The sequence below is a fragment of the Haliotis asinina genome, chromosome 2 (genome assembly GCF_037392515.1).
Source record: "Haliotis asinina isolate JCU_RB_2024 chromosome 2, JCU_Hal_asi_v2, whole genome shotgun sequence".
NCBI classification, from domain to species: Eukaryota; Metazoa; Mollusca; class Gastropoda; order Lepetellida; family Haliotidae; genus Haliotis; species Haliotis asinina.
This window is the reverse complement of record NC_090281.1, coordinates 54,110,769-54,137,650: the sequence shown is the minus strand read 5'-3', so window position 1 is coordinate 54,137,650 and position 26,882 is coordinate 54,110,769. Positions and strand designations below refer to the sequence as shown.

At 40.4% G+C, this 26,882-nt stretch overlaps 1 protein-coding gene across 2 annotated transcripts in view; it reads right to left on the bottom strand.

The window, feature by feature from the left end:
- LOC137273923 (acid-sensing ion channel 4-B-like) overlaps positions 1-26,632 on the bottom strand; it is a 35,696-nt gene extending 9,064 nt beyond the window's left edge. Inside the window, exons 1-4 of one of the 2 annotated variants that reach the window (XM_067806830.1) lie at positions 25,952-26,632; positions 7,629-7,790; positions 5,340-5,889; positions 1,511-1,609 (exon numbers count right to left, since the gene is read on the bottom strand). In XM_067806830.1, the coding sequence (XP_067662931.1) occupies positions 1,511-1,609; positions 5,340-5,889; positions 7,629-7,790; positions 25,952-26,046 (906 nt within the window). In that variant the 5' untranslated portion in view covers positions 26,047-26,632. Of the gene's footprint in view, positions 1-1,510; positions 1,610-5,339; positions 5,890-7,628; positions 7,791-18,429; positions 18,572-25,951 lie in introns of those variants that run through there. The other variant, XM_067806831.1, reaches the window with a different exon arrangement.
- Between the last annotated feature and the right edge of the window lie 250 nt (positions 26,633-26,882).

Genomic DNA, 26,882 nt, shown 5'->3' with positions numbered 1-26,882 from the left:
TCCATAAGCTCATATAAAGGCTTGTAAGGTAGTTTAAAATGTTTATCGTATCTTTTGCGCAAACACACTTCAAGAGACGATGGGTCTCTTCTTGATATCGTGTTACCTTATTGGTGAAATGTCACACAATTACATCCTATTCACTGTATTTAATCATGACTAGTATTTCATTGCGTTATAATGCATTCAATTTGTAAAAAGATCAAACATGCACTTGTGAAAAGTAATACCTGCTTAGTTTTATGGAGTACTGAAAGCCTAATCTCCCTGTACACGTATGTACACTGTGCTTGTGTGATCTTTGATTAGCATGATATGATTCTCCAGTTATCTTTGAAGAAGTGGAAATACCTAATAAGTGGGAGGTTTTTATCTTTTCAGGACGATAATACATCTCCAGACCTCCATATAACCCGAAGCGTTGCTTACAATATTAAATTAAAATTAATACATTTAAATACAAGCATACCTCATAGAACTTTAAAAAGTATAAAAACACAAGTACCTGTGAATAGTGTAGTCATCGATCATAAGAATTTGAACACATGTATTTTGCTATAGATTGAATGCAGGAATCATTAAACCAGTAAACCAGAAGAGAATAATAACATGTTGCATAACCTAAACAACTATCAACAACTATCAACAACTATCAACAACTAACAGCTGCCGCCCTTTCCTCCCACTCACAGTTGTATAAAGAACTGACAAAGGATTGAAGCGAAGTAATTAAGCTGGTGGCCTAATGGAAACCTGTCCGCTTGAATACCGCTGTTTCATTAGCTAGGATCTCATCACATCACCTATTGCAATCAAAAGGAATGGATTGGAATTTTTTATGGTTAAACATTTCAGAGCTAAATGAGGGCCCTGTATATTTGGAGCTACGGTATCAATAACCCTTTTTTCTTCAGTGTGTGATATCACTTAAAATGCGTTTGTTATTGCCGGTGTTAATAAATCAAGAGAACCAAATATTTCACATTGTAAACACCAAAATGTGTATACCAACATAATGTCACCTACAAACCTTCACAAGATGTTACATTATTATCAGTCAGCTTTAAAGGTCTTGCAGCATACCAGCACGTGGAGCGTCATGTGACGCAAATACAGACAATACTGACACTTATCAAATGTATCTCCTTCTGACATCAGCTGAATTACAGTTTCTCCCAGACTGTCAGTAAACGGAAATTTGTATGACAGTCCAAAAGTATCCTCGATAATATGATACTATTGATACTTATAATGCCTCCAAAGGTTCAGTGCATAGTAGTCACTCGCCGTAGCTGACGACAACCGGATTTAAGTCAAAGCTAAATCATTCCTGATTGTGAAAGATCACATCCCACTCGGCTGCCAGAACTGCACCACATTTTCTCTATTGTGCGGTCTGACTTCTAGATCAACTCAGTTATTGTGATATGTACGGTATGCCCACAAACAACACGTATGTATGAGTCATCAATGTTATTCTAAAACTATATCTCCTAATATTTATATTGACCTCAGACTTGTGCATGGCAACATATGTGGAGAATCCGGGAGCAGCCATGACCACGGTGGGATTGGCGTCAGGATGATGTCTGGAATTGTGGAGCAGCACCTGGAAGTATAAATTGTCAATATATAGCAGTATGCAGGGTGTCAACACATGGCAATATCTATCACTTAGAAACACATGTCAGGGTGTCAATTCATGTTGAAATCGCATCACTTAGAAACACATGTCAGGATGCATGTTGGAATCTCAACCCTTGGAAACACATTTCAGGGTGTCAACACATGGCAGTATCTCATCAGTTAGAAACACATGTCAGGGTGTCAATAAATGGTATCTCAGCACTCAGAAACACATGTCAGGGTGTCAACACATGGCAGTATCTCATCAGTTAGAAACACATGTCAGGGTGTCAATAAATGGTATCTCAGCACTCAGAAACACATGTCAGGGTGTCAACACATGGCAGTATCTCATCAGTTAGAAACACACGTCAGTGCCTCAATGCATGGTGGAATCTCAACCCTTGGAAACACATGTCAGGGTGTCAACACATGGTAGTATCTCAGCAGTTAGAAACACATGTCAGGGTGTCAATAAATGGTATCTCAGCACTCAGAAACACATGTCAGGGTGTCAACACATGGTAGTATCTCAGCACTCAGAAACACATGTCAGGGTGTTAATACATGGCTGTATCTCAGTACTTAGCAACACATATCTGGGTGTCAATGCATGACAGTATCTCTGCACTTAGAAACACATATCAGGGTGTCAATACATGACAGTATCTCAGTACTTAGAAAGACATGTCAGGGTGCCAATGAATGGTGGAATCTCAGCACTTAGATACACACATCTGGATGTCGATACATGGTAGTATGTCGACACGGCAGTTTCTCAGCACTTCGAATTTGTGTGTACTTACCGTAAGACGTATAGTAACAGCGATTGACGTATGCGTACTGGGTAACAAAACTCAGGAAAAGCTCAGACAATTCACAAAATTTGCATAAAATAGTGTTTAATTTCAGCCAGTGTCCAGCCAGGTACATCTTGGCCATTGGCAAATCAATCCCGGACCGTCCGTGTAACCTATGAACGATGTGTCCACTATCCCACCCTAACACACAGCGAAACGATGATGCAATATGTACACTTAGTGATTATAATGGTAACAAATCCAGGCGCAAAGTGTTAATCAGTACTTGTCTACAGTCGGTAATTAGGAATTTAACAGAAATGATGAGCATAGCCCAAACTAAATCTACTCCAAACGAGTTCATTTAGTATGTTATTAGAGACAGAGCTTACAGTGTTTGTAATTCATTTCGCTCGTTAAACATACGCCTAAAACAATCCTTTAAAATTCTTTTATTCCTTATTGCACATGACAACAAAGCCTTACGACATGACAGTGTATCCATGATTCCCCATCATTGACAAGTGACAATGCCACCGGTTTCCCATGCCCTATAGAAATATTGCGTGTTGCTAGAGGGGTTGCCTTCCATTAATGGTATTGTAGTGCCCAGATTTTCACGCATCCTGTGGTGGATATTCCTAGTATTGTAATTCTCAATACCTTAATCAGTTGCATTGGTGATATACCTTCGTCGCCATCATGCTATTACAGTGTCAGACTGGTTATTGATAAGATTTCCGTGTGCGCTTCAGATTACCATGCATTAGAAGGCAGGATATGACGTGGCTTCAACCCATTAGAAGTTGTAATGGCCATAGCAGTAACGGCATCAGATATCAGAAATTGGCGTGGAGGTTGACTGTAACACCGTGGAAAGAGCAGTAATATCTGATATATTGGAAGAAGGGAAACCAATTACAACTTATGTTTTTGGGTGACTATCTTTACTGTTTTAGCGACCACCGGGTGTCATTACCGATGTTCAGCATCCATTCAAATATTTATAAGTTTCATGATTTTTGTGCGCTTTCGTCCTATAATCGAGGTTTTCTCTGGCGTCCATGATATATATTTACATAGTGGACAATCCTTCCTGGTTTGCTTGACATGTTACAAGATAGTTCGGCACACTGGTTGTTATGTAGGAATCCTAGCATCAGTGATACACTGGCATGTGGGAAGCCGTTAGGAACAGCGATACACTGCCATTTAGGAAGCCTTTACGAACTGCGATACACTGACGTGTAAGAAGCCTTTACGAACAGCGATACACTGCCATGTAAGAAGCCTTTACGAACAGTGATACATCAGTAGAGAAACATCCCAGGTAGGAAGCCTATCTTCAGTTACACACTGTTACAGAAGAAGCCAAATATTAGTGACATATTGTCACGTAATGAAGTCAATTAGGAAGCCTTTACTGGCACCAGTTATGTAGAGCTGCTGCCGAATGATTTAATATGGGTTTATCTATTTCACATACTAATTCTATACGAAAGAACAAATTTGCTGAGTCTACAAATGCCATAAACAGACTACATCGCAAACAGAATCATGCTGGTTCCATCAAGATCAGGCGGGTCTCTTGTTTGATCAAGTCTGTTGACGATGGCTTTAGTGGACGATATGGCTTCACTGTATGCTGCCCTCAGTAAGAGTCTATATCAATAATGAATCCCTCGCTGATTTATAATGTCAGCCACACTGTAAACATTGCACTCATTATTTAAACCACCAGAGGGACGAATGACGTTACATAATGACACATTGACCTGTTTGAATGCATTTCACGTAACTGCGTGTTTGAAGCAAAACGATTCCTTGAATGTGTATGAAAAAAGTAAATAATTACTCGACCAAGAATTGTTAAACGGTGTTATTTCACTATTGTTTCTTTAATTCGTTTCACACGCGTGATATTTGAAACGAGGACGAAACTTATATACAGTTTTCTAACTGACTCTGAAGATATCGCAGAGATTTTTCAAAATCATATGATGTAACTGATCACCCGATATTATAACCAAGTTCAAATTCCTGCATGGTGTGCCAGAGAGAGCCAGCTCATTGATGAACCAAACCAATGAAACTATTATACATGCCCCACGTAGTTTTGTGGACTCATCCCGTCTATTTCATATCCGGATAATGCGATAACAACAAATACAAATGTAACATTTATAAACATAACTTCCGGTACCCGGACAGACACAGTCAGGACTCTCTTCACCCAATCACGGAGGCATTCGCATTTTTTATGAACAAGATATGTAAAAGCATTAAAGAAGGTTCGGGTGGCCCTGACACAGGCTGATTGTACCTTCTACACGCAGCCCAGACAACGATGGGGACTTTTCCCAGCAAGCACTGCCGAGTCTAACTCATCTAGAAGGAGGAAGTAAACACTTTCTAAAACAACAGCCTTCGCATGCCCCAGAATTCCAACTGTGCTCCAGATGGGGAGCCCCGACACTTTCCGATCCGAATGATCATATAGATGTGGAGTGGGTGAGTTTAGTTTCAATAACATAAATAATTCATTTATTAATTTATCGACAAAATAAAAAATCATGTTTGTTGGCAGGAATTGTTCTTAGGTTGTAAACGTATTCCAAAGATGTTTGTAAGCTTACTTTCCATGACATTTTCCGGGTTGTGTCATGGATGGACGGCAATAACAACGAGCCATGGCAGCACGTCGTTTAAGGTACGCTTAGATATAGTTTGTGCTAAGAAGGGACATCCACTGACAATGTACTGAACAGACTCAACGAATTCATTACGCAGTCGACATTTGATAATAACATTCTCTCTAATAATCACATTTAGGTGATTACGAGTTGAAAATGTCTGGCACTGGGCAGCAGAAAGTAAGCCCCCTTCATCATAGACGTCAGCCGTCAGCCTTACCTTTATCCCCGCCGCCATGTTTTCTCTGAATGTGTAAAACCTCTGGCCAATGTCGTAGTTTACGATGAGGTTGGCTCTGTTGCCGGAGGTCTTCACGTTGACAATGTCACTGGTGTTGAAGTTAAAGGTATGACACAGGCCCTCGTCGGTGAACACAGGTCGGAAATTGCTCGTACAGTCGATACTTTCTCCTCCGAAGTAACAGAGGTTAAACAAGGAAGAAGCATCCATAGACATGTTGGTCCACCACTCTAAGGACTGTGACTGCTGCATAATACCGTCAACAATATCGGCGAAATTATATACTGTACTGGACCTTTCGTTGATGCTTGCGTCACGGAAATATGCTTCAAGATCGGGGTAAGACATAAGACGACTTCTGTTGAGGGTGCATCTGTTGCAGATGGTGACGGCGGGAAATTCAATAGTGCTCCTGATTTTGTTTGTAACCTTAGTGCCAATAGGAAAGCTGTAGTAATCCCCAATCTCGCTCATCAGGTTGAAGATGAGAAACGCCGTAGCACCACATACAGCAACTGACCAAAGTACTCTGGATAAACAAAAACAAAAACAGGGCGAGTTTATAACATGTTATCATCCAAACCTGTGTTCCACAGGAGATATCGCTTGTATGAGATCAAACGATATCTCCCAGGAGATATCGTTTGGGCAGGAAATTTTGTACAATGCCCTGACAATGCTATGACGTCATTAACTTGATGACGCCACAATGCTATGGCATCGCTGCACTGCAACTCTAATTGTGTACGTTGTGGAAAGATGTACAGTTTTCATTGAAAACTAATGATGATAAATAGAATCTGGGATTAGAATAGAATTACATCAACACTCGTTGATAAAGTTAAAAATATAAATTGTTAAAATTTGTAACTTGTAAAAAGGTGTAACTCCTGTTGATTCATGGCCTTACTGGATTTGCGTATCTTTATTGGATGCAGTGAATATGTTTGAAACATCGGAGCGGATAGAAACCTGTTGCACAAAGTCTTCTTACCGCTGTGTGTATATGTATTGAAAGCAATGAAAGTGTAAGTGCTGTCCAGGGCCCACTTGCACAAAGCGATCTTAGCGCTGCAACTATCGTAAGCCTATGATGGAGAATGGGAGTTACAATCATTGTAGCAGAAAGATCGTTCTGTAGCACTATGGTGCTAATAATAGTGCCGTAATAGCAGGCACTACTTATCAGAAGATGAGTGAGTGATTTTCACTCAACAGAGGATGAGTGAGTGATTTTCACTGAACAGAGGAGGAACACATGCTACGTTTCATCAAATACTCCCGACAACATAAATATACTATACGTCATTAATAAAGGGTCAAATGATATATCGCGCATTTAAAGAGAGGTTTCTCGAAAATAATAGAACGAAGAGTGTCTTCATAATGTTAAATGTGTTTACAAACGTGACAAAAAAAAACAGACTAAAAATACAGACAAAAAATTCGCACAGCTCTAGCAAACATCAACCACCACTCAACACATGAGAATGACAAACGCAAAGCACACGGTTTTTCAGTATCTTGTGTACCCTCATCATTGTTCTCATGCGTCCTATCAATTTCATAAAGAAAACAGAATATACGGAATAGCGTTCAATTCGTCTACTAGAGCTCTGCGGAGTCCGCTGATGTGTACATGCGTCGACTGAGTTCATCCCAGACATGCTCAGTTGGGCTGCCTGTGGAATTCCGTGACAACACTGGCCCTGTGAGGCTTGGCGTTGTCGTATTTAGGTGAAAAGAGTCGACCATAAAAGCTTGTATAGCTTGTGGGAAAGGCTACCGATAGAGAAGCCAGAATCTTGTCCCTTTACCTCTGTCCGGTAAGATTACCGTCGACTAGATGCAGTACGTTCAGCAGGAATTAATACTACCCAAATCATGACCGATCACCACCGATCTAGGACCCACTGGCTTGAAATCTGTGCCACAGTCTACCAATGGCACTCTAGCATTAAAGCGGACAGCATCCTGCCGCTGAGTTTGACCAGATTCTATGAGGTCCATAGCATTAAGTGGCAGATGGATTTCCGTAATGACAATTTAAATAATTAAATTGTCATTTGTAACAGAATGTATCGGAAGTTGAAAAAACGCACTAACGACATTTCAGCGACCTGATGTGATTTCCATACTGTAAAGAAAGTTTGCAAAACATTCAGTGAAACGAAAAACGATTTTACAGTTTTTAAGAAATAGTATATGCAATAGCTTGACCTTTCATTAATGACGCCGAGTATATGTGACTTCAGTTCTAGTACCTACCCTCGAAAGGTGAATCGGCGATTGCGCCTCGTGATCTTATTGAATCCATGAATCGCGGTTGTCTGACAAAACTCCGCCCACAGATCTCTGAGTTTGTAGTTCGGTGCAACTACTTCCGCGTCAGTTTTCTCGGTCCGAGTCATCCCGTCTCCGCTCAATGTCCTGCAAGCAGACCACAAAATGCACGTCATTGTTTTGAGAATAAAAATTGAATGTTTGTGTCCTGGGGTTAAGGCATTTCTGTATTGGATTGTAAGCGAATGCTGTATAGTACAATATCGATGTATTGTGTTCTTGTGTGAACAATCCCTACATTCGATCAATAAATTCTGTTGAATTTTATTTATTGCATGAAAGGTCACAGGCTTATATAAAACGTTGTATTTGAAGGAGATGAATCCTACATCAAAAGGAGGTAAGCACGAACGAATGTAAAAAAAACGATCTGACTGATGTTTGGTCCTGTTGTGTATTCCAGTCAAAATGCGGTTATAACGACTTATAATCAATTATAATTCGTTATTATCGGAGTGTACTTACTAGAGATAGAAACAAAATATATTTTAAAGTAATCGATTCATCTAAACTAAATAAAGGCGTCATGGCAGTGGCATGAAAGTTTTTCTTTCATTACTCTTTAGTGTTTGACCCGTGAAGGTCCGGGCTAGAATAGGCCTTCAGCAACCCATGCTTGCCATAAAAGGCAATTCGTAAAAGACAAGGCTTATCGTAAGAGGGAACTAACGGGATTGGGTGGTCAGGCTCGCTGACTTGGTTGACACATGTCATCGGTTTCCAGTTGCGCAGATCGATGGTCACGTTGTTGATCACTGGATTGTCTGGTCCAGACCCGATTATTTACAGACCGCCACCATATAGCTGGAAAATTCCTGAGTGCGGCGTAAAACTAAACTTACTCACTGACTTTAGTGTTTCACAGTTTCTAAAGCTGAGACGCGGTTACTGTGTCCATGTGGTATTAGTTTTGTTTGATGTGCATCTGTCTAGCCACAGTTTAATTCCAGTTATAAATCATTCAATATATCGAACCCATGTGGTAATTAGGAACTCGTACATGCATGTCGCGACTGACGGTCCCTGGTCGAGTTCAGAAGATAAATTAGTTGTTAAAAGCAAGCCAAGTTATGTATATTGTCGGGACCTCTGGCACACAGTCACATATGCCAGACGGTTTGTTTGTTTTTGGGTGTTTTTTTCTGACATTTGCCCCAATGGGCAAATACTGACACTGAAAGAGCGAATTTATATGTGTGATATTTTAGTAAAGGAGCAAATTTACTATTTAAACAACCCCTGAGTGGTTGATATGCATTCCAACATCAAGAGTCGTTGGCATGAATCCATCACAGCACGAACCGTCGGTGCCAGTCGACCACTGTTACGAACGCTAGCCATTTTTCACAATGTACAAAGCCTGATCCAATAACCGATCCAAATGATAACGTCCAAACATTAATATGTACACAACCATTAAACAATAGGTGTGCAAATCACAATGATGCAATTGTCTGTTCGCCAAGCTAGCTCCTGTCCCCCGCGGTAACCAGATTCGTCAGCTTTTGTTTAGATACATTCCCTATGTCAAATACTTTGAACAAACATTTTATTGATTTGTCTGGCTGAAGCATTCCCACGACTGAATGTAAATTGGTTACCTATTATGGTGAATCTGTAAAGCTATATTTTCTTTCATTAGCTACACTGACTGTTTCGTTAGTGATGCATGGTGGAACAGTCATATAGTTTGTGTTTTTGAAGAGATTTAACAGCACTGATTGTGTGGCTAGTGATGTGCATTAGTGTCATCTTTCATAGCATTGTCGGATTAGGGCTTTGGTTTCGGGGGCTGCGGAGTAGCCTTGTGGTTGAAGCGTTCGCTTGTCACGCCGAAGACCTGGGTTCGATTCCCCATATGGGTAGAATGTGTGAAATCCATTTCTGATGTCCCCCGCAGTGATATTGCTGGAATATTGCTGAAAGCGAAGTAAAATCATACTCACTCACAGTTTTGGACACTGTGTCCTGCCGTACGTTCTCCATGTGAAGGTGTTTGGTTGGGTTTTAGAGAATACCGATGATCATCTGCCATGCTTCTGGCACATTTCGTGTCAAAATTTAACTGCTTGGTTGAGTTTTTAGACAATTTTACCACATTTTATCTCTCGTTTGAAAAAGAATACCAATGACAACATTCGTTGGTTTCACATTAATTTTCCATTCGCTTCCGGTACTCGACCTGTGTGTTACTGGTACGTGCGTTTCATGTAACGAACACGATGCAAACGTTTTGCACCCGAATATTAGTGTAAAAAAATCCGAACTAAAAATTAAAATCTAACGTCACATCGGCAATATCTCAGCCATATAACCATCATTTCTACCATTTTGGTCTTCATGCCGTATGTCTTTCTAGTTAAGTTGTTTTGTATTTAGCTGTTTATTATAAAAGTCTTGGGACATTTGAAAGATCATTATGAAAAATCCAGGAAACTTCTTGACGTTGTGAAATGCACTATTCACTATATGTTGATTTTATAAAAAAGTGAAATACAAAAATTCAGCCGTATACATGTAGTTTCGAAACAACTAGTACACTAACCAGATAATCAAGTATGCGTAGAAACATTCAATAATTTAAAATGACAGATATGAAATAACAAAACAAGAAAAACAAATAGTCAAGAGATCACAAGCTACCTCTGTTTTCAGGGGATATTTCGTCAGGTTTTGAGCATCCGGGATCAGACTATTTATAAGGTTTGGGGGGCGAAGACAGCATTTCCAGATTTGACGTAGCAGCTGCAATCATGTTATCCCACGCGATCCCCTATGTGAGTCCCCAGGTGTCCTCTTGAGTGAGTTCCTTGAGTATCCGATATGTGGGACGACGTCATCTCGACCTTCCTCGGGCATCCGTGTCATTACCGTTTACTGGTGATTCATTTTAGAGAGGTTAAAGACATGCAGTCTAGGAGACACATATTGTGATTAAAGGCAAGACTGTGTCGCTTTTGTTAACTGATGAACATGAGAGATAATATCATAGTGTCATGCGACACCAATTTCATGTTAATGCTTCATTGCCCTATGGTGGAGCTGTGTTCAACCAACCAATGAAAATTTCGTGGATGAGTCACTCATGGATATCCTTTGATGTTGACGGTACATAAACCTTTTATGATAAGAGAGACCACAGACCAGTGACCTCAGGGATATTTAGAAAATAAGATTACACTTCTATCCGAGACTATTGTAGCGATCGTGATCATTGTCGTTCCAAGGTGTTACAAAATAGATCGAAACAGTACCATGAGGCTGTTAGAAGGGTGTTACAAAATAAATCGAAACAGTACCATAAGGCTGTTAGAAGGGTGTTACAAAATAGATCGAAACAGTACCATAAGGCCGTTAGAAGAGTGTTACAAAATAGACCGAAACAGTACCATAAGGCTGTTAGATGGGTGTTACAAAATGGATCGAAACAGTACCATAAGGCTGTTAGAAGGGTGTTACAAAATAGATCGAAACAGTACCATAAGGCTGTTAGATGGGTGTTACAAAATAGATCGAAACAGTACCATAAGGCTGTTAGAAGGATGCTACAAAATAGATCGAAACAGTACCATACGGCTGTTAGAAGAGTGTTACAAAATAGACCGAAACAGTACCATAAGGCTGTTAGATGGGTGTTACAAAATAGATCGAAACAGTACCATAAGGCTGTTAGATGGGTGTTACAAAATAGATCGAAACAGTACCATAAGGCTGTTAGAAGGGTGTTACAAAATAGATCGAAACAATACCATAAGGCTGTTAGATGGGTGTTACAAAATAGATCGAAACAGTACCATAAGGCTGTTAGAAGGATGCTACAAAATAGATCGAAACAGTACCATAAGGCTGTTAGAAGGGTGTTACAAAATAGATCGAAACAGTACCATAAGGCTGTTAGATGGGTGTTACAAAATAGATCGAAACAGTACCATAAGGCTGTTAGAAGGATGCTACAAAATAGATCGAAACAGTACCATAAGGCTGTTAGAAGGGTGTTACAAAATAGATCGAAACAGTACCATACGGCTGTTAGATGGGTGTTACAAAATAGATCGAAACAGTACCATAAGGCTGTTAGAAGGATGCTACAAAATAGATCGAAACAGTGCCATAAGGCTGTTAGATGGGTGTTACAAAATAGATCGAAACAGTACCATAAGGCTGTTAGAAGGATGCTACAAAATAGATCGAAACAGTACCATAAGGCTGTTAGAAGGGTGTTACAAAATAGATCGAAACAGTACCATAAGGCTGTTAGAAGGGTGTTACAAAATAGATCGAAACAGTACCATAAGGCTGTTAGAAGGGTGTTACAAAATAGATCGAAACAGTACCATAAGGCTGTTAGAAGGGTGTTACAAAATAGATCGAAACAGTACCATAAGGCTGTTAGAAGGGTGTTACAAAATAGATCGAAACAGTACCATAAGGCTGTTAGAAGGATGCTACAAAATAGATCGAAACAGTGCCATAAGGCTGTTATAAGGGTGTTACAAAATAGATCGAAACAGTACCATAAGGCTGTTAGAAGGATGCTACAAAATAGACCGAAACAGTACCATAAGGCTGTTAGAAGGGTGTTACAAAATAGAGCGAAACAGTACCATAAGGCTGTTAGAAGGGTGTTACAAAATAGATCGAAATAGTACCATAAGGCTGTTAGAAGGGTGTTACAAAATAAATCGAAACAGTACCATAAGGCTGTTAGAAGGGTGTTACAAAATAAATCGAGACAGTAACATAAGGCTGTTAGAAGGATGTTAGAAAATAGAGCGAAACAGTACCATAAGGCCGGTAGAAGGGTGTTACAAAATAGATCGTAATAGTACCGTAGGACTGTTAGAAAGGTGCTACCAAATGGATTGAAACAGTACCATAAGGCTGTTATAAGGGTGCTACAAAATAGATCGAAGCTGCGGTATGTTTTAAATCTCCAATGATTTAGAGCACACAGGTCTTAGAGTGGTTATCACGGCTTGATAGTCTGCACTCATGTAAATCATGAATGAACTGACAATTTTACATGAATGACAAATGTGATTATAGAGAAAGCAATACGATATTCACTTGCTGGCGAACAGACAATATAACATCAGCTAGTATTCGCATACTTCGTCAGATGTTTGCTTCGGAGATAATCTATTCCTAAACGATGGGGAACAGATAACTTGCTTTGTGCTTGCTGTGTCATTGTGCATTCTATGCTATTTAGAGACACCAAACAAAAGACGTTTGTACGACATAAATTGTGTTTTGATCATGGTTAACTGGTGTATTTCTAAAGACTGCAATTATTCACGCGACATTAACATTTTAAGTCAGCTGTAGTTTTTGTTGATATGATAACAATATTGTGTTTAGTGTCTGAAAACCAGTTACAACATGCAGCATGTGGAAGTTGTGAAGTATATTAATCACGACTAAAACAGTTGGTTGTCTAACGCTGCACACAGCAGTATTCCAGCGTTATGACTGCGGTCTGTAAATAATCGAGTCACAATCCAGTGATCAGGAGAATGAGCATCAATCTACGCAAATGAGATATGATGACCTGTGTCAACCAAGTCGGCGAACCTGACCACCTGATCCCGGTAGCCGCGCCTTACGACAAGCATGGGTTACATAAAACCAGTTCTAACCCGGATCTTGATATACACAGAGTACAGGTGCAACACATCACAAACTGTCGATCCTAGATGACTCATATCAAAGCAATAGTTATAACTTCGAAACAAACTATAATGAAATCATGTTGTGTTGTAATGGCAAAATAGGGGCGAACGTTCAAATAGAGTGTTCATCAAGGCATATTAATATTAGTTCAACCAATGAGTGAGTCAGTATGGTTTTACGCCGCTTTTAGCAATGTTCCAGCTTATCAAGGCGGAGGACTGCAGAAATTGTTAAATTTGTTTATTGTTTGACTTCTTTAAACGGCGTCATTATGTCAAGACATCGTATACATGAAAATTACATGCCATACACCAATCATCCTTCAAAGGCGACTACATTCTACGGTTGTAAGGAAGTGTAGATGGTGATGCACTCTCAAAACATTCAATAATATCATATGAACATTTATTGACTCCGATAAATCTCCTAAATGTTCTTAATCGTAAATAAAACAAATGGAGTTCCCCAACATTTAAGAGTATATAAGCCTTGTGGAATCAAGATTTAAGAAGTAAATTAAATATACCGATATGAAAAGTCATACGCAACTATAAACCTACTGTAAATGAATCTATTCCGTTTGACCCAATTCATTGTCATTTGAATATTTTTTTGTGTTTCTGTTGATGTCTCAGATACATGTATGTAATCGATGGTTTTGTAATGTAACGGCATTAAAATAAGCCTTTGCCTTGTTTGCCAATCCTGCTCATTATTTACACGAATAAAGTTTGCTTAAGCCATAACCAAATAAGAATCGGAATTAATCCAGAGAACAATAGTCATGTAGGTGCCATGACATGGAAGCCAGCACAGATAATACCTGCCAGACGCATGGGAGTTTTTATTTTTTATGTCATTTTGTCATTTTCATGTCATTGTGTTTAATCATCCCTAGTCAAGTTCCACTACTGTTATCTCACCATTGATGCCCCCATAAGGTCTATCTGTCCATTGCCCTTAACCTTTAACTACTGGCTTCCCATGTATGTCATCACTTTTGTTGCTTCACATGTACTTCGATTCAATCCGGTTCTTTATTAATCTTAACATTTACAACTTAAGTGAGTGAGTGAGTGAGTTTAGTTTTACGTCGCACTTAGCAATATTCCAGCTATATGGCGACGGTCTGTAAATAATCGAGTCTGGACCAGACAATCCAGTGATCAACAACATGGGCATCGATCTGCGCAATTGGGAACCGATGACATGTGTCAACCAAGTCAGCTAGTCTGACCACCCGATCCCGTTAGTCGCCTCTTACGACAAGCATAGTCGCCTTTTATGGCAAGCATGGGTTGCTGAAGGCCTATTCTACCCCGGGACCTTCACGGGTCACAACTTAAGGGTTACAGAAAAAATAATGCAGTATAAACTGATACAAATGGGCGGGTTTTCACACTTTTGGTGGTAAATGTGCACATAAATATGGAGAATGCACATAATTATTTTTAATGCAAATTCTGTATACTACATGCAGTGAACAAATATTATCCAAGATTATATAACTGTTTAACATTACTTAAACCAAACAACTGGATTAATGTGAAGACAGACAGATTTTTACAGTGATATGGTGTAAGATATTTCTGACATATATATAGGTCAAACCCAAATAAAGTAAAACTTATCTTCAAAATTATTCAGGTTATAACTGATACCCTCCTTTCATGCATAGCATAGACTGTGAAACAGAACCAACGTAGGCATCAAATGCTGATAGCATACTTTCAGGATTAAAATATAGAGGCTTAATTTTATTTACCAGAGCAAACAGAGCTTTTTTCCCTGGTCAGTTAATTTCTTTTTAGCTATAGCAATGTATTATTATAATTAAAAATAATCCCCCCAAATACGCAAAGTTATCATAATATCAATATTACTTCCATTATGGCCCGATTCTGTCGTGTAATGGTTAGAGCGTTGAGCGGGTTCGATCCCCGTTGGCGTCATACCAAAAGACGTTAAATTAGGGTAGTCGACATTAATGGGTACAACAAGGACTTGTCGACTCGGAGTCAAAATAATGTGTCTTAGTGGGGTGGCCATGTTTAACTGCGTCATGGTATCTCAGTATCTCACTGTAAAGCAGCTTAAGTCTAGTACTAGTTCAAGCACCCGCATATACACTTGAATGCACGTCGTCATATGAGCTTTTATTTTAACTTTTGATCCATTGCGGAAAACAACGATCTTAGATTTCATAGTGTTAACTTCCATCCCCACGTTGTAGAATAATAGAGTCCAACAAACGTTGACGCACGTCAGTAGTTTCGTGAAGAAAACTACACAGTGCTGCTTGTGTTCATATGGTGGGCAGTCATCTTGAACAAAATGCATTTAGTTGCAAAATCATTAATGCATAAAGAAAACAGGATAGTGATAACACTTCGCCTTGCAATAAGCGGACTATTAAAATCATTCACTGACACACAAGACCTAACATTTAAATAAATACAAAGAATAACAGTCAACTACATGTACTTGTCCCCTATCCATATCTGTCATAGCCTACACCAAAGCTTAAGGCGGTCCACAGAGTCAAAGGCTCTAATAAAACTAAAGCCCTTTTGACTAAAATGTGTTGTTCATGTTGAATTACAATTTGCATGAGAGCGGTGTTAACATGAGGAGGAAAGCTTGTTCACCAATCCCAATTCGCTTTCATGAATAAAACTACGTTTAAAGCACCTTGCGTCAACTGTGTATAGATCCGATCGGAAACCAAACTAGGCGTCGGATATTACATAATTCTCTGATGTCCAAGACAATTACATTATTCTCTGATGACCAAGACAAAAGTCTTAGATTAGAACTGTAGAACTGTGAACAACTCACACGGTTGAAACTGCTAGTCAGTTGGGTCTCTGATATCACCTTTTTTTTCTAAATACAGGCACAATTATTGAAGATGACAAAGGTGAAGGGAGAAAACTGCTGATACAACAAAACGAAACCCTGATGCAGCAAAGTCATGAAACCGTATAGGCAGGAAATTCTATCAAATATTCATTAAAAAATATAGTGTGGTACGTGCGATTTTGCACACAGTCACTGAATCAATGAGATCTGTAAATGAATTGCGAACTAAGTGCATCGTTGCTTATGAAATCATTCTCGAGTTGAGTTCAGCTGTTGAAATCACCCATCAGAATAACTGTGCCAATGTTCATTTAATCTGAGGTTTGATTATCGACTAAAAAGCTCTCGTAAAATTGTTCAAAATCAGAATTTGCCGTAGGTTGTAAACTGAGATGGGAGACAAACCAGTGCACAAAATATATCATTACCGGTGGATCCTATAGGTTTATCAAAGTTTAGCCATATTGTTAAGAGGTTATTACATAAGAGTTTTCATTTCGCCAATCGTATCAGCGCACCACTACCATATCACAACAACAACTTCAGATCACAGTCGGATATTTTCTTGCGGTGTTGACATTCTTTGTACGGTCGAACAATGACAAAGTATCCGTGTCATTAGATAACCGGTCTGTGTTTTCATCGTTTAAATTTTGCCTTAGTTCCATGATTCTGCCTGGAAGAGCAGCCAAGCCATCGTCTCCTTGATTAGAAATAATTCTTGAGCCATTTCATGATGGACCTCGAGCAAACGACGGAAAAACAGTGTTTCTAAAATATAATAGGCTCCGTCTATTAAAGTTTCGAGGGTTTCCGTGTATTCACTCCGTACCAGTTATAGTATCCGGGGAATACGGTGTGGAGTTTCGGTCCTAGGGCTCATATGGCTGATCTGCATTTCCGGCCCATGGGCTGATATGACTGAAATGATTGTAGGCCCAGTGGCTGATATGGCTGGTATGCATTTTCGGCCTTAAGGCAGATTGGGCTGGTATGCAGTTTTGCCCTTAGGGCTGATATGACATGATTTTCCGCCCTTGTCATAATGTGACGCATGCAGTGCACGGAGTTTGAAACAACTTTCGATTAGCTGTTTTTGAGTTGACTATGTGCACGTTTATTTTACCGACTTTCACTATTTCATTTTATACATTGAATTGTTTGCACCCTCCACGTAAACATAGTTAATCATCTTTTACAGCAGGTTTAAGCTTGTCATAATATGCTTCAATGGATGTTGAAAACAACCAGTCCAAAGGCAGACACCATTTTATTTACATGTTATTTTAAAATAAAATAAAATGATATTTTGTGTATTTTACATGGGGGTACGATATGTACTTTGTAGGATTTTATCGGGTAAAAAGGTCAGATGTATGCCTTTTTGTTGCAGTGATTCAGTCAGTGTCGATGCCTGCTGTTTTAAAATAAAATATGAACAGAAGAGTGTTTTTCTTTTTTCACTTTGAAGGAAGCTAAACAATGCACAATGATTACTCAGATATACTGTGATTCAGTTAAGAGGTAAGTGGACAAATCTCAAAAACTCTTCTTTCACAATATATTGCAATATGTATCGCAATACGGAAGAGTATGTGCATTATATCTAAATAAAACACGAAATTAGGGCAATACACATCCCTATGGTAAAACTGAACATGTGATTGTGTGCCTGACGTTGGACTGTGTATCATACATGGGTCCGCCATATTTCTTTGTAACGGCTCACTGGGCTCAGGGCTGCTGGATTTCTTCGCTTTTGTTGTCTCCTTTTCTCGTGGAGGCCTCACGCCTGTTTCGTCGTTCATAACGTATACAACAACTACGCAAAATAATGTCCAGTTTCTGTATAGGAGAGCATAGATCTATACAGATACTTATCAGTCAAAACTGTCGAGAACGTTCACCCATACCAAGGGAAAGCATCCCAAAACTCATACAGCCTTCCTGATGTTTTAAATTCACCTGTCGAAGGAGTAAGAATATACCCGAAACGTCCTTATCCTCAAAATATAGACGTTATATGTCCGTCGATAAATACATGCCACATAAAACATTTTCATTCGTGTTTTAAACAAAAACAGCATTTCGCCACGGGACCGACAGATAAGGAACAAGAACTATGTTTCTCGTTCCCACATTGAAATGCCCCACTTAGGAAAGCCGAATGTAATATTGACTAAACACTTACCTAGACATCTTACCAAGTGTAGTCGTCCTTCCCTGAAGAGTGACTGTTCACTGGTATGAATTCTTTGTCACCCGACAAACTGTGTTGTGTAATGTCAAAAACAACCTACATATATATCCGTGTAGCTAGCGACGCGTGACGTGCGCCCGCCCGAGTTTTAGGCCTTTAAGTTTCTTCACCCTTCAAAGGTTCCAGCTGCTCGGAGTGTTAGAGGGAAATGCGTGCATGTAAACCCTCATTCTCTGAAAGTGGATTTGGTTTAAGAGTCGGGGCGGTTATCGTTGTTTGAAATGTGAAAAAAACCCACGAAAGATGAGGAAACATAGAGTGCTTGAATTAAAGTTCCAAAGTAAATCTGTCAAGTATAAATTGAACTGCGATTGTTTGGAATCTCAAGAGGACATACGGTCTGCTGGACACAGAAATGGGGACATCAGATAGTTCTGCTATTATGAGAATAAGGAAACAATTTGCTAAGCAGACAATCTCCAGCTGGCTTGACGGTGGTCAATGAGCTGGAAGGTTATGACACCACCTCTGATTCCAAAAAGAAACGCATATTTCAGACGGGTCGAACCAAAGCTCTCAAGAAGAGTCGTCAAAAACGTGGTTCAGTCCTATATCTCCTTATATTTTCAGGTCAGGTCGGTTTTCAACATGTACAAGCCTGTGAGTGATGAGGACACCAGCGAGCGTTCTGTTCAGTTACATGAGGGACACGCTTGTGAGTGATGAGGACACTAGCGATCGTATTGTTCAGTTACATGTACACGCTTGTGGGTGATGAGGACATCAGTTCTGTGCAGTTACTGCAAAGTCGCGAAGGTATTGGAGGGCTGTCTGCTAAACCGACGACGAGTCAAGTAGAGTCGGTACAGATGTCATCCTCACGGTTGTAGACAGTGTTTCAGCGAACACCTGCCTGTGGTAAACAGGGCAGAAACGCTGCATCGAACTATCAGTAGACTGCTTGCAATTGTTAAGTATTTGATAACAATTAATCGATGACAGAAACGAAAAACTATTAAATGATCGACAGTATATGTGCCTATCGATAGTTAAGTAAAGATTTTTGTCATAAGTACAAGAAATACCACATTCGTTCAATACAGAGTTATCTGTCCTTGTCACCCGTTAACTGTTTGCTTAAGCTTCAAGTTTCTTGTCACTTATTAAAAGTGACTGAAACTACTTCAACTTTTTAATACATATGAACTATGCATTCATTTAGTAAATTACTTCAAATGATGCAATTCAAGGACAGAAAAACTAATGCAATAGTATTAGAGTAGTTGGTCAAAATACGCTATCGCTATCACAATAGTATGTTGCAATAGACTATCACTATCGCAATAATTGTTTCCCCTTGAACAGTCACCCCTAGTGGTAAAGTTCAGATTTACAGAGTTTGTTCGTGTCTGCCCAGATGCAGTTGGCACTTGCCATTGTGAAAACGATGCCATTTGAATCAAATGCTTCGTTCATGTTGCTGTGGATAGTAAGAGGCGACTAACGGGATCGGGTGGTCAGGCTCGCTGACTTGGTTGACACATGCCATCGGTTCCAAATTGCGCAGATCGATGCTCATCTTGTTGATCACTGGATTGTCTGGTCCAGACTCGATTATTTTCAGACCGCCGCCATATAGCTGGAATATTGCTGAGTGCGGCGTAAAACTAAACTCACTCACTCACTCACTGCTGTGGATAGTATGGAAAAGTTTCTGGTAATGCATCCTTTAGGACCAGCACAGTCAGAGTTGTTTCAGAAATAGGTGTGGAGGTGTGGAGGTGTGGACACAGACGTAAAACACGACAGACTTCAGCAAAGACCAGTAGCACTCCAGCATATACCGGTACGTCTATGAAAAGAAGAATTTAGAAAACACCTGTGCCCAGAACCTCTGAGTACAGCTGAATCCCGTCACCTGTATATCAAAATATATCTTATGCAAAACATAATATGTCTGCATATTGGTATAGTGTTGAATCGGAAAATGCAGAAAAGCTGCAGAATGGTTTTGTAGAAGAAGTATTTTCGCCTCCACATCTATAACACTGGATCCAGAACAAAGTCTTCAAGGGTACCGGATGACAGATGACGGGTAGGTGTAGGGTGTGTGTGTGTGTGCTGGGGGTGGGGTTTAGGGGGGGATGTTCGCACCATCCTTCTATTCTATGTCTGGTTAGGACATTAGTTTTGGTATATTTAGGTATAGGCCTTAGGTATATTTCACATCAAATCCGGCCTTCCCTTTCGCACATAATCCCACATAACCAAATAGTGCTACCTTAAGTATATACCCCATAAAAATAAGCCAACCCCCCACCCACCCCCAAAAAACAACTAAAAAACAAAAAAAAACCCCAAAAACCACGCACCAACTGAAACATTCAGTAGCTCATCAGCCATCACATGAAATTTCAAAATTCATACAAATGTGTACCCACAACCCTAAAGCCATTCGTCATATTCAACTGGAACTTAGTCTCGTGTTACACGTTTGGCAAGCGTTTGTCTCCTTGCATACGCACGTTGTACGTGCGACGGAAGTCAAATGCTTTGCACACCCGCGTGACAACAACTCACACGTGATGCGCACCCGTGCCAAATGCTCGTACGGAGAATGCACATTTAGGCAGTAGTGTTGATCCTTCACCAGATATACTGGTTTGGGGTTAATTAACTGCAGTTGTTGTTTGGCGCGTGATGCATGGTAGATTATTCATCAGGTATGTGGCTTGAAGGCAATTAACTGATTTGATTGTATGGCGTCTGATGCATCATTGATTATTCATCGGCTATGAGGTTTAGAGGTCAAAGACTGTAAAAAATAATGATACTCATTTCTATATCAACAATATCACATATCTTAATATCATTTTGTTCTGTCCTATATAAATATCTAGAGAATCATTGACTGGCATTCAGGTACTCATATAGACATTTTTGCTGAACAGTAACGAGTGCCAACGAAAAGCCAGACCTTGCCGAAAAACCTGTACTGCAAAAAGGCCTTTAGGTCAACAGACATTTCATTGTTCACAGAAAAACAATATTCAACAAGCCAAATGTTAAACAGCTACAAGCAACAACCCCCCCTACCCCCACAAAAAACAAAACAAAACAACAAAAAAAAACAAAAAAAAAAAAACAAAAAAAAACAAAAAAAACCCAAAAAAACAACTACCAAGGAATATCAGACACTTGTGAAGAAAATAGACAGTAAGTCAGCCATTTCCGACCACACCCAAGCCCATCCAAACCGTAACACTCTTCGGAACAGCATCGGAAGCATTCTTGAGGCCAACCGGTTAGACTACTGGAAAAGGAAACTCACTGAGACAATCAGCATCTGACGACACAACCCGGCAATCAACGGAGATAAAGGTTATTACAGTCTATCAGTCTATAACAGTCTGATCAAGGTAAAACAAGAATACTCCCCCTCCCCCCGCCTCACACACACACACCACCACCACCACTACCACCTACCATTTGCCTTCATAGTCATCATCTGTCATCGCAAAACAAAAAAAATGGGGAAAAGAGACTAAACATCCTTAATGCCATCACACTGCACATCAGCCGCTTGAAAGTACACGTAGCATATATTTCACAAATATCAATAAGGAGCGTTGCTCTTCACAACATTTGTTATAGAGGTTATTCATTTAAGGACAACACCCATGACATGCATTCGACGGACCGGTGTTGGACGATCAGGACACTTCCGGGGTCAAATCCCTCTGGAGTTATTTCGGCTAAGGATGAAATCCACCCAGCGTGATTTCATCTTAGAATAAAAGGACTCCCGTTAGGATCACACTAATACCCATTCACAGGATGAATCCACTCCACAAGATAATTCATTCTCTCAAGCTTCTTGCATAATGTATTGCAACGTACAGTTCTACTCAAAATGTACATATGGTTCTATTTACAGTTATGCCGTCTCCTCTACTGGGTGTCAAAACCGGTGGCCTAAACATTTCTGCATAACATTTAGGGTTCTTCGGGGAGGAATTCGTGGAGTAACGAGTAAGAAAAGGATACTAGTAGTTCATCGTCCTATGTCTCTTTCTAACTCGTTCACGTTTCCAAGCCTGGATTATTTTTTTGACAAAAACACTAGTTCTACGCCAGCTGGTTCTAAACACACATTTGGATTTTTATCCGAGGATTCAAAGAGATGTTGCCACAAGCTAGATCATATCATGGACAGACAAACAGCAATACAGCGGTACATCACAACAAAGGTAGGTTGCTGATCGCCCAGCTGTTAGCCAAAGACAGATACAGCAATGTTATAACAACTCTGGAGATTCTATCATAACATTGTAGTTTGTCGGAGTGAGTGAGTGAGTGAGTGAGTGAGTTTTACGACACACTCAACAACAGTAATTTTCAGCTATATGGTGGTGACCTGTAAAAATCTAGTCTGGACCAGACAATCCAGTGATCAACAGCATGAGCATCGATCTGCACAAGTGAGAACCGATGACAAGTGTCAACCTGAGGAGGTGTTGGTGTTTGATCCTAAGGAGGACTGACCATATCTTTAATGATATTCAGATCCAGAGATTGGGGTGAGTTGGTCCGAGGTTAATTCCACTCTTGAGTGCATAGTTGTAGGATTAGATCATTCTCTAATGATTCTATTATAGAACAGGACTTCACGAGTGAAATCTACGTAACGTGACGTAATCCTGACACACTAGTCGTCTGCGTGTGACAAGACATGATTATTCGGCTGATGCATCTATTGTAATTGCCATACAGAGAATTCTCTACTTGAGTCGAACCGTATGCAGCCCGCAGCAACAGCTTTGCAACTGCCTATTCATCATCCATTCATAATATAATTATATGGTCACTACCGCCAGGCATGCATAGTGTAGTGAAGACATCTGATATTTAGAACACAAGTGGGATAGGAGTCAAGGTTTCATCTTGGCCTCTTTCAGTCTGGGCGATCGTTGTTGTTCTGTTCTTTAGTTTGGGGACCATTCCAATATCATACAGAGGTAACAGGATTAGCTGTGCACTCAACCAGGCAGTTGGTTGTTTTAACCTGTCTGACAACTAACATGGGAGAATACCGATCTTCATGGGTCCACGAGAACTTGAAAGCTCACGTTACTAAAGATTGTCAGTTTGGAGATGGGGATACAATGGTGTTGGCTGACATCGCCTCTCCTTCGAGAACACAACCTACCATTGCTGAAGCAATCTGAATGTAAGTTCGCTGCCGAGACGATATCGTTCGAGACACGTTTTACTTTTCATGCAACTGTCGGGACGGTCGGGACACCACGTACAACATCCGGGCGCGGTAGGCGAGCGATCTGAAGCCCTTGGCACAGCTGCAGCAAAGCTTGACTTGTCGGGATCGATCCCACCTGTGACAGGGTATAAAAAGCCTCAGCGTCAGCAGTTTTGTGTAGTGACTGTTTCAGTGTTGTCACAACTCCTTGTGGGCGCCTTAAATAACCCGCGAAGGGTGGCCACATGAATACGTGCAATCACTCAGTTGCGGGTATAGCAAAGTGCAGTTAACTTGGACAAAGTACATAGTGTGACTATGTGTCACAGTCCACCCAGTTATGAATGGGTGCCTCGATGGGAAAGCCATAATAATTAATGCGCCTAGAGTTGCAAGACTGCAAGAGTTGCATGTTCCTCGGGGAGCTGAGAACGGAAAATTCGCTGTGTCGTTGAGATTGACACCCAGTGATCGAGGTCAGAAACATATGCTGGGTATTGGTGCTATACACATATTAGTATTATTGTGTGTATGTATGTAAAGTTCAAACATACAAACGATCCTTCAGCACAGTGTTGATAAGTGACTTTCAAGGCCGGTTCTCCTGATCCCCAATCCCCCATCCCCTCCCGAATGTATCTTTAAACAGGACTCGAACAAGACGGTAGAAGATCGGATGGTCCAAACTTTGTTTTCTGTTTTTCTATCATGCTGTGTCTTCAATGCACCGACTCTCCCTGTCATGCTTGAACGCAAATTGAGATCACACCGACATCGACAGTTTGTTCAATATATTTTATCAACCCAGTTCATGGCGTCTCGCTCTGTTTCCACGTATGAGCCTTGTCACTGAATTAGTCTCTGGATGAAGCATTAACCTCACGAATCACTCTGTCGTGTTATATTCAATGACATAACATTTACAAAACTTTTCACGATTCCCCATTTCCGCCAGTTCATATAAAGGTCTTCACCCGAAGATCCTTGTTAGAATTGCTCTTTCGCAACCGACGCTTGTCGTAAAAGAGCCACTAACGCATCGGGCTGTCAGACTCGCTGTCTCGGTTAACACATGTCGAATCCTAAATGCATAGGTCTATGCTAAAGGTGTTGATCACTTGATTGTCTGGTCCAGACTCGATTATTCACAGACCGCCGCCGCCGCCGCCATATAGTTAGAATATTGCTGAGTGCGGCCTTAAACAATGGGTAAACAAACTATCTGCCGAGGTGATCCTTGTTATATCCTTGTGGAGGACTTTGAATGATGGAGTTAAGAAAGGACCAGGTGTTGTACTGTTTTTTTCGTGTGGGTTATCCGTATGGTACCTCACAGCTCAAACCGTCTGAACCGGTACTAGCAAACTCAGGGGCGTATACAGAGAAAGGAGGGTGCACAGTTAATTTTCAGGAGTGTCAATGGCCATTTACAGTAACTAAACTTTCCGGACAAAATGGGCTGGGGGAGAGCACCCCTGTATACACACACATACTCACGCACGCACCCGCGCGGACACAGACACACAGACACACACGCACGCACGCACGCACACACACACACACAACGGCGTTAAACCAACAAACTAACCAATACCCGGTGGCGTTCATGCACGTATGTGCCGAACATTACACGCAGCTCTGTTTAAACGCATCGGTCTTAAACTCGCCATTAAGCCTAATTTCATCTCGTAAGTGTGGAGGTGTCCTGACAAAAATATAACATTTAACATGAGCAAACGTCAATCTAAAATGTCGTCTCATGCAAGAGTCCAAAAGAGACCTTAAACAGCATACCAGACCAAGAGCTGATACCATTCGAGAGTACATCATGTCAATTGTGTTCATGGAGGTGCCGTAGTTTCTGATAAAATTAAACTGGATGACATAAAACACTGTTCCACAAGTATACAATCTGAAAAAAAACAACTTTTAATTTATTTACTCTGCCAACTCAATTAGACCACTACTTAACGTTCGTACTAGAATCTTGTGACACTATTTATGGAGGACTTAAAGCTTAACAGGTTCTTTTGCACGCACATATGTGTGACAGCTATGAACTATATCAGCATAGCACTATTTGAATTTGGTGGAGAACTTGACAAACTAATGAAGATTAGCAGTCGAGCAGTGTCGTGTCTACCTATGATATGATATTGTATGATATAAAATATGGTATGGTATGATGTATGCTGTGCTATGCTATATGCGTATTTATAGTGGATATGATTTCATGGGAAAAAACAAATACCATACCTTGTACTATGTATTTGTTGTAGAATTGTGAAATTTCTCTTCTCCTTGTCTCCTTGTGTCCAAGCTTTTACGCGGTCCGGTTTAACTTCTCCCATTGTCGTTTAAATATCTTCCTCCAGTGTCCAAGATGTCCCATATTCAGCATGTCTTGGAATGAGTTCCTGGGTTTCACATCTCTCCCAACAGTCGCTTCATCAGTAATTCAGCATGGCCATGGAACGTGTTAAGAAGTCAGACATACCATGGATCCATTGAACACGGAGCTTCACTTACCGAACACGTGTTCCCTGCTCCCAAATCCAGAAAAGAACACAGCACCACCTCCTCCGATCGTAGACACGCCCCAGTAGGTCCACCGTAATAAACAATCTGACCTCACCTGAATATTTAACAGGCACACGATCCTCTTGGGATAATCATCAGGCTAAATAGATGCAGGTTACGAAAGTATATCTACGGCATGTATAGCTTTAGTTTGTTGAGGCGCATGTCACCAGGTACTGTCGCGCAATGTAATGCCATTGCCTTCTGTTTTATGTTGACAATAGATGTATGGCAGTGTTTAGGTCGTGGGCTTAATAATGGAGTATTTCGGTTCCTGATAACAATCCGTAAATTGCTGTTAGCTGCAATTATTTGTGTATTTGTACTGCACTATCCTATTAACGCGAGCACATAATCGATATCTCTATTCTGCCAATGAAAACAGTTTCCAGTCAGCTGGTTGCTCAAGGGAGACAACTTTGGTGATGAATTAAAGCATGGTCAGACAGACAGACAAGCCACGAGCCCATTATACACCCATTTGCATATGGCATTGAGAGTTAGTGCACATACTGCTGTAGAGGAATATTTCTAAAGCTCTGAAGTAAATAATCCAGAAAATACTGACATCGTTTATGGTACAGTCTCTACTTGCTTTCATAATGCT